This window comes from Panthera pardus, unplaced genomic scaffold (genome assembly GCF_024362965.1).
Source record: "Panthera pardus isolate Hobbes unplaced genomic scaffold, ASM2436296v1 HiC_scaffold_21, whole genome shotgun sequence".
In the NCBI taxonomy this organism is placed as follows: domain Eukaryota; kingdom Metazoa; phylum Chordata; class Mammalia; order Carnivora; family Felidae; genus Panthera; species Panthera pardus.
The window spans coordinates 64869798-64884945 of NW_026526777.1; the positions used below are offsets into that span (position 1 = coordinate 64869798).

General features: G+C 34.8%; 1 protein-coding gene across 4 annotated transcripts in view; it reads left to right on the forward strand.

The window, feature by feature from the left end:
* CATSPERE (catsper channel auxiliary subunit epsilon) overlaps positions 1-15148 on the forward strand; it is a 196099-nt gene that overhangs the window by 96530 nt on the left and 84421 nt on the right. For 3 of the 4 annotated variants that reach the window (XR_008424703.1, XM_053909406.1, XM_019422611.2), the window contains one exon: positions 9233-9339. Coding sequence is in view for 3 of the 4 variants with exons in the window: in XM_053909406.1 (XP_053765381.1) it covers positions 9233-9339 (107 nt within the window). In the remaining variant the exon portion in view is untranslated. Of the gene's footprint in view, positions 1-5547; positions 5606-9232; positions 9340-15148 lie in introns of all 4 variants that reach the window. The other variant, XM_053909407.1, reaches the window with a different exon arrangement.

Sequence of the window (15148 nt, forward strand, 5' to 3'; positions counted from 1 at the left end):
AAAGACAGTTTCTTCAGCAAATGCTGTTGGGAAAACTGGACAGCAATATGCAGAAGAATGAACCTGGTCCACTTTCTTACACCATACACAATAATAAACTCAAAATGGATGAAAGACCTAAACCTAAGACTGAAAGCCATCAAAATCCTAAAGGAGAAAGCAGGCAAAAACCTCTTTGACTATGGCTGCAGCAACTTCTTACTCAACACATCTCCAGATGTTTCCAGAGGCAAGGGAAACAAAAGCAAAAATGAGCTATTGGGACCTCAAATAAAAAGCTTCTGCATGACAAAGGAAACAATCAGCAAAACTAAAAGGCAACCAAAGGAATGGGAGAAGAAGTTTGCAAATGATATACCAGATAAAGGGCTAGTATCCCAAATCTATAAAGAACTTATCAAACTCAACACCCAAAAAACAAATAATCCAGTGAAGAAATGGGCAAAAGACATGAATAGACACTTCTCCAAAGAAGACATCAGATGGCTAACAGACACATGTAAAAATGCTCAACATCACTCATCATCAGAGAAATACAAATCAAAACCACAATGAGATACCATCTCACACCTGTCAGAATGGCTAACATTAACAACTCAAGCAACAACAGATGTTGGCGTGGATGTGGAGAAAGAGGAACCCTTTTGCATTGCTGGTGGGAATGAAAACTAGTGCAGCCACTCTGGAAAACAGTATGGAGGTTCTTCAAAAAATTAAAAATAGAACTACCTTACAACCCAGCAATTGCACTACGATGTATTTATACAAAGAATACAGGTGTGTTGTTTTAAAGGGGCACATACACCCCAATGTTTATAGCACTGCTATCGACAATGGCCAACGTATGAGAAGATCCCAAATGTCCACTGACAAATGAATGGATAAAGAAGATGTGGTTTAGGGGCACCTGGGTGGCTCAGTCAGTTGAGCGTCTGACTTTGGCTCAGGTCATGATCTCACAGCTCGTGAGTTCAAGTACCGCGTTGGGCTCTGTGCTGATGGCTTAGAGCCTGCAGCCTGCTTCAGATTCTGTGTCTCCCTCTCTCTCTGCCCCTCTGCAGCTCACACTCTGTCTCTTTCTCTTTCAAAAATAATAAAATATTTGAATATAATAGTAATACACACACACACACACACACACATACACACACAATGGAGTAATACTTGGCAATCAAAAAGAATGAAATCTTGCCATTTGCAACTACGTGGATGGAACTAGAGTATATTATCCTAAGTAAAATTAGTCAGTCAGAGAAAGACAAATATATGAGTTCACTCACATGTGGAATTTAAGATACAAAGCAGATGAGCATAAGGGAAGGGAAGCGAAAATAATATAAAAACTGGGAGGGGGACAAAACATAAACTCTTAAATACAGAGAACAAACTGAGGGTTGCTGGAGGGATTGTGGGTGGAGGGATGGGCTAAATGGGCAAGGGGCATTAAAGGAGGACACTTGGTGGGATGAGCACCGGGTGTTCTATGTAGGGGAAATCACTGGATTCTACTCCTGAAATCATTATTGCACTATATGCTAACTAACTTGGATGTAAATTTAAAAAAAAAACTCTTAAAAAAATATTTTGTTGTTATTTAGAATTCAGTGCTGTTTTCTAAATTTGAGATAGTTGATCAAGATTTTCTAATTATACATAACTAAATACATATCTAATACTTTATACATTATAATGTATAATGTAATCTAATACTTTATACACTATAATGTATTTAATTATAAAAATTAAATAAATATGAATTTATATTTATAAATATAAATATAAAAGTGAATAAATCTAATTAAATATATATATTTAAATGCTTTAATAAACATGTATGTAGAATTTATACGAATTGCCATCTTAAGTGTTTTTCTCAGTGTCTTTTACCTTCAGAGGTGAAATTTCTTAGGAACTTCTATGTATTAAGAAAAAATATCCAAAACTTAGAAATAAGGCAGAAAGATGACTGCATGTTCTTTCAGTGTCATATTAGGGCACTATCTAACAGCCCACTCCAGGATCCCTTAAATATTTAAAGGAAAGTACTTTTTTAAAAAAATTATGTAAAATATACATAAACATTTATCATTTTAGTAACTATTTTAAGTGTACAGTTTAGTGGCATTAAGTACATTCCTATGGTTGTGCTTCCGTCTCTAAGAATTTGACAACTCTAAATACCTTATATAAGTGGAATCATATAGCATTTGGTTTTTTTGTGACTGATTACTTCACTTAGCATGAAATAGTCGAGGTTCATCCATGTTGTAGCATGTGTCAGAATTTTTCTTCTTTTTAAGGCTAAATAATATTCCATTGTATGCACAGCAAAGGAAACAACAAAACTAAAAGGCAATCTACTGAATGGAAGAAGATATTTGCAAATGACATATCTAATAAAGGGTTAGTATCAAAATATATTTAAAAAAACTTAGGCAACTCAACACAAATAAAAAACAAATAATCCAACTAAAAAAATGGGTAGGAGACATAAACAGACATTTCTCCAAAGAAGACAGACAGATTGCCCTCAGACCCATGAAAAGATGCTCAAGATCACTCATCATAGGGAAATGAAAATCAAAAGCACCATGAGATATCACCTCACACCAGTCAGAATGGCCAAAATAAAAAACACAAGAAACAACAAGTTTTGGTTACTGTGGAGAAAAAGAAACACTTGTACGCTATTGGCAGGAATGCAGACTGGTGCAGCCACTGTGGAAGACAATACGGAGGTTTCTCAAAAAATTAAAAATAGAAATACCCTATGATCCAGCAATCTCACTACTGGGTATTTGCCCAGAAAATACAAAAACAGTAATCCAAAGGAATATATGCATCCCCATGTTTACTAATGGGATATATACATCTCATATCTTCTTTATGCATTCATCAGTTGATGGACGTTTATGTTGTTTCCATAATTTGGCTATTGTAAATAATGATGCAGTAAACATAGGTATATATATATATATATATATATATATATATATATATATATATATGTGTGTGTGTGTGTGTGTGTGTGTATGTATATATATATATATTATGTATATATGACTATTATATGTGAATATTGCTCAGCCATAAAAAGAATGAAATCTTGCCATTTGCAGTGACAATGGATGTCCCACTTGTTTAATTTTGATTTGGTTTTTGTGCTATATCATATCACAAAAAAGTCAATGCCAAGACCCACATCAAGAAAATTGTTTCCTGTTTTCTTCTAGGAGTTTTATAATTTCAGATCTTACATTTAATATTTTAATCAATTCTGAGTTAATTTTTGTGAGTAGTGTAAGATCGGCGTCTAGTGTCATTCTTTTACTAATGAATATCCAATTTTCCCCAGCACCATTTACTGAAGAGACTGTCTTTTCTCCACTGAGTGTTCTCAGCTCCTTTGTCAAGTACTACTTGATTGCATATGCTTGGGTTTATTTCTGGACTTTCAATTCTGTTCCAGTGATCTGTCTATTTTTTATGCCACTGCCATACTGTTTTGATTACTATAGCTTTATAACATATTTTGAAATCAGGAAGTGTGGTGCCTCCTGCTTTATTCTTCTTTCTCAGGATTAACTTGGCTATTCAGAATCTTTTTTGGTTCCATATAAATTTTAGCATTCTTCTTTCTACCTCTACAGAAAAATGTCATTGAACTCTCGATAAGGATTACACTGAATCTATAGATGGCTTTTGGTAATATAGACATTTTAACCATATTAATTCTTCTAATCCATGAACACAGAAATACCTTTTCATTTATTTGTGTCTTCAGTTTCTCTCATCAATTTTTTGTAATTTCAGAGTACTAATCCTTTACCTCCTTGGTTAATTTTATTCCTAAGCATTTCATTGTTTTGATACTATTGTAAATGAGATCATTTTCTTTATTTCTTTTAAGGCAATTTATTATTGGTATATAGAAATACTACTGATTTTGTATTTTAATTTTGTATCCTGCAACTTTAATAACTCGATTAGATCGAATAAGGTTTATTTTTGTTTTTGTTTTTTTGTGGTATTTTAGGATTTTCTATATACAACATCATATCATCAGCTAACAGACACAATTTTACATTTTCCTTTCCAATTCTGATGGCTTTTTTTTTCTTGCCTGATTTCTCTGGTTAGGACTTCCAGTACTGTGTTGAATAAGAGTGGTGAGGATAGAAACCCTTGTCTTGTTCCTGATATTAGAGGAAAAGCTGAGTATGATGTTAGCTGTGCTGTGGTCTTGTCATATATTGCCTTTGTTATGTATCTTCTATATGTAATTTGTAAAAGAGTTTTATCATAAATGGGTGTTTTATCATAAATGTTTTTTCTGTGTCTACTGAGATAATCATGATTTTTGTCTTTCATTCTATTAATGTGATGTAACTCACTTATTGATTTGCATATGTTGAACCATCCTTGTTTTCCAGGGTTAAATCCCACTTGATCATTATGTATGATCTTTTTAATATGCTATTGAATTTGCTAGTATGTTATTGAGAATTTTTTGCATCTATATTCATCAGGGATATTGGGCTATAATTTTTTCTTCTGGTAGTGTCCTTTTCTGGCTTTGTAAAATGAGTTTGGGACCATTCCCTTCTCTTTGATTTTTTGGAAGACTTTGAGAAGGACAGGCATTACGTCTTCTTAAAGTTTATCAGTAAAGCCTTTATTTTTAATAACAGTCACCTTTCAGGTTTGACCAGCAAACCCTGGGGTGGTGGATGACAGAGTACTCCAGACTCCTGAATCAGAGAAAGGAGAGGGCAAGGGGGCCAAGCGCTCTAGTGGCAATGGCCCCAAGCAAAGCTCTTCTCCAAGCAAAGTTTTTATTGAGAATCTTATTAGTACATTTCAAGAGGTACAGGGGAAAGGAATGTGTAGTTTCAAAAGCAGGAACAAAGCATACTAAAAAATTATTGGGGGAACAGTACAATCAGGGCAGTGACGTGCAGACAGGCAAAGGGAACATGACGGGGGCAGTATATATGTCATAGGAAGGGGGTTGTTTTAATACTTTAGATTAAGCATTTACAGAGTGGAGAAACATGTTGATCCACAGGCAAGGTCAGGCTGCCTTCAGCCTTGAAGTTTCGAAGGAGACCCAGTTTTGCTGGTCTCTTTGCTGCTTCTCAACCAGACATTTCCCAGACTGCAAACACTCCTTACTTACATCTTAGCCAGGCAAGCTCTATGAACTTCCAAGGTCATCCTAATGGATGTGAGGTTATATCTCACCATGGTTTTGATTTGCATTTCCCTAATGATTAATGATGTCGAGTATCTTTTCACATGCCTATTGGCTATTTGTATAATTTTCTCTGGATAAATGCTATTCAAGTCCTTTGCCTGTTTTTTAACTGTTTTTGTTGTTGTTGAGTTTTAGACATTCACTATATATTCTGTATATTAATCCCTTGCATGTGATATGAAAATACTTTCTTCCATTCTATGTGTTGCCATTTTACTCTATTGATAGTGTCTTTTAATGCAAAAAGTCTTAAATTTCAAAGACTTCCAATTTGTCTATTTTTCCTTTAGTTGCCTGTGCCTTTGGAGTCATACCCAAGAAATCAATGCCAAATCCAATGTCATGAAGGTTTCTGTCTGTTTTCTTCTAAGAATTTTATAGTTTCAGCTTTTATGTTTAAAGAATGCACTATTGATATGCATAACAACTTGAATGATGCTGAGTTAAAAAGCCGATTTCAAGTGTTGTATATTGTATGATTCCATTTATAGAATATTGTTTTAATGTTTATTTATTTATTTTGGGAGAGAGAGATCACAATCAAGGAAAAGGGGCAGAGAGAGAGATAATCCCAATCAGGCTCCATGCTGTCAGCACAGAGCCCAATGTGGGGCTCAATCCCACAAACCATGAGATGGTGACCTGAGCTGAAATCAAGAATTGGATGGTTAACCAACTGAACCACCCATGTGCCCCCTTTGATAGCAGCACTTTCAACAGTAGCCAAATTATGGAAAGAGCCTAAATGCCCATCAACTGATGAGTGGATAAAGAAATTGTGGTTTATATATACAATGGAATACTACTTGGCAATGAGAAGGAATGAAATATGGCCTTTTGTAGCAATGTGGATGGAACTGGAGAGTGTTAATGCTAAGTGCAATAAGTCATATAGAGAAAGACAGATACCATATGTTTTCACTCTTATGTGGATCCTGAGAAACTTAACAGAAGACCATGGGGGAGGGGAAGGGGAAAAAAAAAAGTAAGAGAGGGAGGGAGCCAAACCATAAGAGACTGTTAAAAACTGAGAATAAACTGAGGGTTGATAGGGGGTGGGAGGGAGGGGAAAGTGGGTGATGGGCATTGAGGAGGACACCTGTTGGGATGAACACTGGGTGTTGTATGGAAAACAGTTTGACAATAAATTTCATATTAAAAAATAAATAAATAAAGACAATGTTTTTCCAGAATCAAAAAAAAAAAAAAAGAAGAAGAAGAAGAAGATTTTAGAGGTGACAAAACTGTAATCATTGAAAACAGATAAGTGATTGCCAAAAGTCAGAGTTAGCAGGCAGTTATGACTCTTAAGAGTTAACATGATGGGGTTTCTTCTTTGTAATGGAACAGTTCTACCATCTATATTTTATAACAGTTCTATATTGTGGTGACAGTTACATAAATCTAGACATGTGATAAAATTTCACAGAACTATATAAAAAAAAGAGCACCTGTAAAACAGAATGGAGAAATCTTAATAAGATTCATACCTGAGTGAACAGTGCTGCCTCCTCAATTTCCTGGGTTTTGACAATGCACTAAGATTATATAAAGCTATTGTCATTGGGGAAAGCTAACTCCTTGTGAGTCAAACTATTTCAAAATAAAATAGTTATAATTATATTTTAAAATTTCTTTAACATTTGCCCATTGTACTAAAAGTAAAATCCAAACTATTTTCCAAACCTACGATGCTTAGCATGATGTGGCCTCTGCCTATCTTTTATCTAACATTTTCCTGCACTATTTTCTCTCTTACTACTTTCTAGCCATTATCTCTCTTTCAATTCCTCAACCATAATAATTCCTCTCCCACCTCAGAGCCTCTGTGACTCCTGTTCATTCCGTCTGGAGCACTCCACTCACAGCTACATTGCAAAAGAACTATATTCTCTTCTAGCTTGTGAGATTTTTTTTCTACTTTATTCATTCAACAAACACTTACAAACACAGGTTTAGGAGGCAGAAACCTCAAGGCAGCAGTGCAGTTTTAGACACATTGGTTTGAAGTGTTTGCAAGACAAGCAAAATCATTGTTAAAAATCTAGTCAGGTCATTGATATTGAACTAAATACAAAATTTGGGATCTGGGCCATAGAATTTGAGCATTTTTATGGAAACTGAATGATACTTGAAGCCATGCGATTGAATAAAATTCCCTAGGAAGAGAATGTAGTATGAGAAGGGTACTGGGAGGAAGAGAATCTGGGACCAAGATCAGGGGATCTCCAACAGCAAGGAGCGAACGGTAACAAGGAAGCCGAGTAAGAGAGTGTTTCCAAGGGGAGACTAGTCAATAGTCCAATGTGTCAAATGCTGCTGAAAACTCAGATGAGATAAACAAAAAGTATGTTAAGTTTCAAAACGTGTAAAACCATATACTCATGTTATAACTAGAAAAATACTTTTAAAAACAATAATGCAAAGTTTGACATCACCATAGTGAAGTTTGTTCTGTCATAGATTCCTAATAGTAAAGTGAACTGGCATGGTCCTTTTAGAAATCGTTTCAAGAATATGCATTAAGAATGTTTAAAGGATTCATAGCTTGTGACCCAGTAATCCCATTTCCCAGAATCTCATCAAAAGAAATAGTCCTAACTGAAAAAAACTGTACATCTGATGATATCCATGGCAATAATATTTATAATAGTGAAAGAATAAAGTTACCTAAATGTCCAATAGGGGAGTGTTAAATCAATGCTGATAATCACTTAATTGAATATCATGCTATCATTAAAAATGATGTTTATATAGACTTCCAGTTAAATAACATGGATACATAATAGTAGCCTTCATTTGGTAAATTCTAAGAAATATAATAAATGTGTTTTTATATATTTATAATTTCTATATGTTAATTTTTGCCATATTTATAAAACTATCTTTAATGACCATGAATTATATCCTCTTAATGAAAAAACCTGTTTTTAAGCTTGTTTGCAGGATTGTCTTAATGTTTCTTAACCTATCCTTTTTTCTATTATTTTTTGTATATGTCACTTATTATATTTTATTCCTATCTTATTCTCTGCTACATTTATTCCCTTCCTTTCCTTTGCAGTTATATTAAAGACAGTTGTATTGTATTTAAAATCCTGAATAGTGAATATAATTTTCTGGAATGAAACTTAAAATATCCATTATTATTTACCACGCAAACCTATATTTCTCTATCAAAATCAGTGAATGTGTATGCTTCGGAGGCCCTAAGGACCTGCCCACGTTCACTCTCAAAATTAGGTTAAATCCTATTAGATAATCCCATATGAATACACCCTGATGCTCATCATAGCAATCTCAAAGGCTCCTTTGTTGGTGGCTGACATTTCTAGGAAATTAACTGGAGCATTACTGGAGGATTAGGGCAGAAGGAAGCCATGGAATTTTGGACTGGCTGTCATTATCTGATATTTTATTCTAGGCATTCCCCATAATGAAACCATTGCCTCTATTCCAAAAATACCTATTAGGAAAAATTCCAGGAAGTTCAACTTCTCTTTCAATCTCATTAGAAAAAGAAGCAGCAAGTCAGATCTATTGTTATACTAAGAGAAGTTTTGTTAAAGCCTCCAGATGTCATTTGAAACCTACCTTGAAAGAGAGGGTGTTGTTTTGAAGTCAGATTCGTATAGAAATAATTCTAACAGATTAGTTTAGAAACTCCATTATGTATGCCATTAAAGTTAAGACATAATGTATTTAAAGGTTCCCATAATCTCAATTCATTCAGGAATCTGATTATGTATATTATTTTCAACATGTTGGAAAGGGTATTATAACTTCTTTTTAATTCATAAAGTTCAATGGGAGAAGAAGCATTACGATAGAAAAAACCTGATCTTGAAAATGTGGCAAATCTATAAATATAAATAGTGTCTTAGCTAAAATAACAAATTCAGTACATCATGATATAATTTCAGAATAATTTTGTCTATGAAAAGTAAAAAGAGGAATTTTTTTGTTGTCTTACAGAATTCCATAATACTTAGCAAGCAGTTGGCCACTTTGGGACAGAAGCCTATCATATTTACAAGTCTGCAGAGAAATATTTATTTTCCAGATAGTAAAATGAAGAACGGGTATTTAATTTTAAAACTTTGAAATTAAAGCATTACTTTTAATTTGTTTTAAAACTTCATACATAAATTTTGTTTTAAATTTTGTAAAGTAACTACCAGAAATTTAAAGTAAACGAAATTCTAAATACCTAGTGAAATTTCATGGAATAATCTTATGTGTAATTGCCAAGTAGCTTCTTTCATGATACACACAAAAAATTGCGATAATCAGAACTGGTTACCAACTTAGAAAATCCCAGTCACACTTCTTGATTATAGTTTTATAATTTCATATTAATAGCTAAACTTTAGTCCAAGTTTAGCCTTGGATGTTGGCAAATCCTGTCAGTATCTCAAAACGTTTCCTGGCAATTCAGAAAAGCGAACCACAGTGGTTTAACTGATGCCAAAATCATTACCACCATCAGTACACATACACACAACAAATTCTACCTGAGGGATAAAATCTGTTACAGTTAAAGTTATTTAGTAGGTGACCACGGGGTTTAGACAGCCTTTCTTAGTCTATTACCACTAGGCACAGGGCAAGGTGCTTATAACTAAAACATACAATTCCTGCCCTCAATAACCTTACGTTGATTGGGGAGACAAGGAAGCAAATAGACATTATGATAGAGGTGAACCCAGGAGAAATAGAACAGAGGGTGCACAAACGAAGGTTTGAATAAAAGAGAATCAAGGAGGACTTTCCTAAAGAGGTGAAATCTGCATTATTGAAAAGAAATAAAAGTTAGTCAATTGGGGGAACATTCCAGAGAGGCAACATATACAAGGGCCTTTGAGCAGAGACCCGAGAAAGCAGAAAGCAGTGCATTTCAGACGATGCAAAGAAGTTGAGTTCGTGAGTAAAGGGTGACATTCAGAGAAGATATTTTTTAAACATCATAATAATCTGGGGCTAAAATTCCTGCTGATTTTGTAAAACTTTGAGAGTTAGGAGAAACCGTCATTATAAAACCTACCAAAGGCTTGTCTGATATAGCCGGCAGGTAGGAAGTTATAGGCACCGTTTGTTTCTTTCCTACTGTGAACAGCTCTATGGAGCTTCATATATCACATGACTCACCCTTTTAAAGTGTGTACAGTTCAATGGTTTTTAGTATATCTACGGAGTTGTGCAACTCTCACCACTGCTTAATTCTAGGACTCCTTTATCAACTCAAAAAGAAACCCTATTCCCTCCTCCTCCCAGTCCTTGGTACTATTAATCTATTTTCTGTCTCTATGATTTGCCTATTTTGGCTATTTCATGTCAAGAATCCTGCAAATATAGTCTTTTGCGACTGGCTTCTTTCAGTTAGCATAACGTTCTCAGGGTTCATCCATGTTGTCGCATGTATAGTATTCCATTCCTAAAAAGGAACAAAATTTGCCGAATATTATTCCATTCTATGGATATATCAACTTTTTAAAACATTCATTCTTCAGTTGATGGAGATTTTGGGTTTTTTCCACTTTAGAGCTATTATGAATAATGCTGCTGTGAACATTTACTTACAAGTCTGTGTAGACCTAATGTTTTTATTTCTCCTGAGTGTGTGCCTAGGATTGAAATTGTGAGTCATATGATATCTAATTTCAGAGAAATTACTTTGTATGATTTCAGTTTTCTTATATGTACTGAGGATTGTTTTATGGCCTAACGTACAGTCTGTCCTGGGGAATTTTCTATGTCCATTTGTGAAGAATGTATGGTCCACTATTGTTGGGTGGACTGTTCTGTAGACGTCTGTTAGGTCTGTTGATATATAGGGTTGTTGAGGTGTTCAGTTTCTTTGTTGATAGTCTGCTAGTTGTTGTATCCATTATTTAAGGTGGTATATCAAAGTCTCCGACTATTTCCCCCTTCATTCTGTCAGTTTTTACTTCATGTGTTTTGGGTCTCTGTTGTCAGATGACAACATATATGTTTATCATTATTATACTTTCCTGATAGAAGACAGACTCTTGACATTATAAAATGTTCCTCTTTACTTTTGTAGCTTGCTCAAAGTTACTCAAAGTTGCTTTTGTTTGCTCAAAGTTATTTTCTCTAATATTAGTATAGCCAGTCCAGCTTTCTATGCCTGCCTTTGCATAATGTATTTTTTCTACCATTTACTTTGAACAAATTTGTATTTTGGAAACGTAAATGCATCTCCTATGGACAACATATAGTTGGAACTTATTTTGTTATCAGTCTGATAATCCCTGCCATTTCATTGGACTGTTTAGTCTGCTCACAGCTAATGTTAATACTGATATAGTTGGATTTATGTCTGCCATTTTATTTTTACTTCCTATATTTCTCATGTCTTTTTTGTTCCTCTGTTTTGCCTTTATTGTTTTCTTTTGCATTAAGTGAATATTTTCTACTGTAATAATTTAATTACATTAATTTTTTCGCTGCATTTTTGAAATATTTTCTTAGTTTATTCTTTGGGGTTGGCCATATACATATAGCACACTGGAAAAATGAGAACACTTACATTGCACAACAAATTTGAAGGATAATTTTACATTATCACACAATGTTAAAGATGCACATGCCAATAGTTTGCCATTTCAATAACAGTGTATATTCTACAGAAATTCATGCATAAGTACCAGGAGATGTGTGTATTTGTAGCAGAATTGTTATAAATAAATTTTACAAATACAACATCGAATAAAAAAAGCAAGTCACAGAATAAAAACACAATGATTCCATCTAGATAAGGTGCAAAGCTTGAAAAATCAAAGAATATATTGCTTAATAATACATATATGTGGTAAACTGGTTTTATAAAAGATGAGAATTGACTTTTGTGTATTAACCTTATATCCTGCAACTTGCTATCATTGCTTATTAGTTCTAGGATTTTTTTGTTTGTTCTTCGGAATTTACTTACGTAGACAATCATGTTCTCTACAAATAAAGAACATTTTATTACTTCCTTCTCAATCCTGTACGCCTTTTATTTCATTGTCTTATCTTACTGTGGTAGCTAGTACTTCCAGTGTGATATTGAATAGGAGTGGTAAGAGGAGACATTGTTGCCTTGTTCTTAGGAGGAATGGATCTAGTTTCTCACCATTAAGTGTTTTGCATGGTTTTTTGTAGATGCTCCTTTATCAAGATGAGGAAGTCCCCCTCCATTGCTTGCTTAGCTGAGAGTGTTTGTCATGAATGGGTGTGAGATTTTTGTCAAATGCTTTTTTTGCATCTACTGGTGTGATTATACACTTTTTCTTTTTTAACCTGTTGATGTGATGGATTATATTAATTGATTTTTAATACTGAACCAGCCTTGCATAACTGGAATAAATCCCATTTGGTCATGGATCTGAAACTTTTCCAGTAATGTCAAAGGATCTATAACTTTTCCTGTAGTATCTTTATCTAGTTTAGGTATTAGGGTATCTGGTTTTCTCTGTTGTTCTTCTATTCTTCTGTTTTCAATTTACTGATTTCCATTGCAATCTTTTTCTTCTGTTTGATTTAGGTTTATATTGCTTTTTTCCCTCTAGTTTTCTAAGATGGAAGCTTAGAGTATTGATTTTAGGTCTTTCTTCTTTTCTAAACATGCATTTAATGCCATACATTTTCCTCTAAGCCTTGCTTTCACTGAAGCCCGCAAAGTTTGGTAAGTTGTATTTTTTTCATTTGTTCAAAACGCTTTTTCACTTGCATTTCGTTCAAAATATTTTTAAATTTCAGTTCAGATTTCTTCCTTAACCGATGTGTTATTTAGAAGTGTTTAATCTCCAAATCTTTGGGGATTTTTTCCAGTTATCTTTCTGTTATTGAATTCTAGCTTAATTATGTAGTATTTTAAGTACATACTTTGTATAATTTCTATTTTTTAAAATTTCTCAGGTGTGTTTTGTGACCCAAGATATGGGGTGTCATGGTGACTGATCCCTGAGAACTGGAGAAGAATGTATATTCTGCTGTTGCTGGATGAGATATTCTTTATTTGTCAATTAGATACACTTGATTAATGGTGCTGTTCAGTTCAGTTATGTCCTTACTAATTTTCTGCCTGCCGGATCTGTCAATTACTGAAAGGAGGTTGTTGTTGTTGTTAATGTTTATTTTTGAGAGCAAAAGAGAGACAGAACACGAGCAAGGGAACGGCAGAAAGAGGGAGACACAGAATCTGAAGCAGGCTCCAGGCTCTGAGCTGTCAGCACAGACCTCGAGGCAAGGCTCAAACCCACAAACTGAAAGATAATGACCTGAGCTGAAGTCAGTCACTTAACCGACTGAGCCACTAGGCGGCCCCTGAAAGAGTTCTGAATCTCTAACCATACTAGTGGATTTTTCTACTTCTTGCGGTTCAATATTGTTCAATAAGGCATACATGTGGCAAAACTAATTTTTATTTATTTTTTTTCCGTGACAGAATGTCAGATTTATTCAAAGATGTTTACCACATTCCTTGCTCTGTTCTGTATGTTATGCTAGACATTGTAAGAAACACAGCAAATAGTATGATGCCATTCCTGTCCTTAGGAGATTATAGTAAAGAGAAAGCATTTATTCATGTATGTATAATTTTTGAATATGAAATTTATTGTCAAATTGGTTTCTATACAACACCCAGTGCTCATCCCAAAAGGTGCCCTCCTCAATACCCATCACCCACCCCCTCCCTCCCACCCCCCCATCAACCCTCAGTTTGTTCTCAATTTGTAAGAGTCTCTTATGCTTTGGCTCTCTCCCTCTCTAACCTCTTTTTTTTTCTTCCCCTCCCCCATGGTCTTCTGTTAAGTGTCTCAGGATCCACATAAGAGTGAAAACATATGGTATCTGTCTTTTTCTGTATGACTTATTTCACTTAACATAACACTCTCCAGTTCCATCCACATTGCTACAAAAGACCATATTTCATTCTTTCTCATTGCCACATAGTATTCCGTTGTGTATATAAACCATAATTTCTTTATCCATTCGTCAGTTGATGGACATTTAGACTCTTTCCATAATTTGGCTATTGTTGAGAGTGCTGCTATAAACATTGGGGTACAAGTGCCCCTATGCATCAGCACTCCTGGATCCCTTGGGTAAATCCCTAGCAGTGCTATTGCTAGGTCATAGGGTAGATCTATTTTTAATTTTTTGAGGAACCTCCACACTGTTTTCCAGAGCGGCTGCACCAGTTTGCATTCCCACCAACAGTGCAAGAGGGTTCCCATTTCTCCACATCCTCTCCAGCATCTATAGTCTCCTGATTTGTTCATTTTAGCCACCCTGACTGGTGTGAGGTGGTATCTGAGTGTGGTTTTGATTTGTATTTCCCTGATGAGGAGCGACGTGGAGCATCTTTTCATGTGCCTGTTGGCCATCCGGATGTCTTCTTTAGAGAAGTGTCTATTCATGTTTTCTGCCCATTTCTTCACTGGATTATTTGTTTTTCAGGTGTGGAGTTTGGTGAGCTCTTTATAGATTTTGGATACTAGCCCTTTGTCCGATATGTCATTTGCAAATATCTTTTCTCATTCCATTGGTTGCCTTTTAGTTTTGTTGATTGTTTCCTTTGGTGTGCAGAAGATTTTTATCTTCATGAGGTCCTAATAGTTCATTTTTGCTTTTAATTACCTTGCTTTTGGGGGTGTGTCAAGTAAGAAATTGCTGTGGCTGAGGTCAGAGAGGTTGTTTTCCTGCTTTCTTCTCTAGGGTTTTGATGGTTCCCTGTCTCACATACAGGTCCTTTATCCATTTTGAGTTTGTTTTTGCGAATGGTGTAAGAAAGTGGTCTAGTTTCATCCTTCTGCATGTTGCTGTCCAGTACTCCCAGCATCATTGGTTAAAGACACTGTCTTTTTTCCGTTGGATATTCTTTCC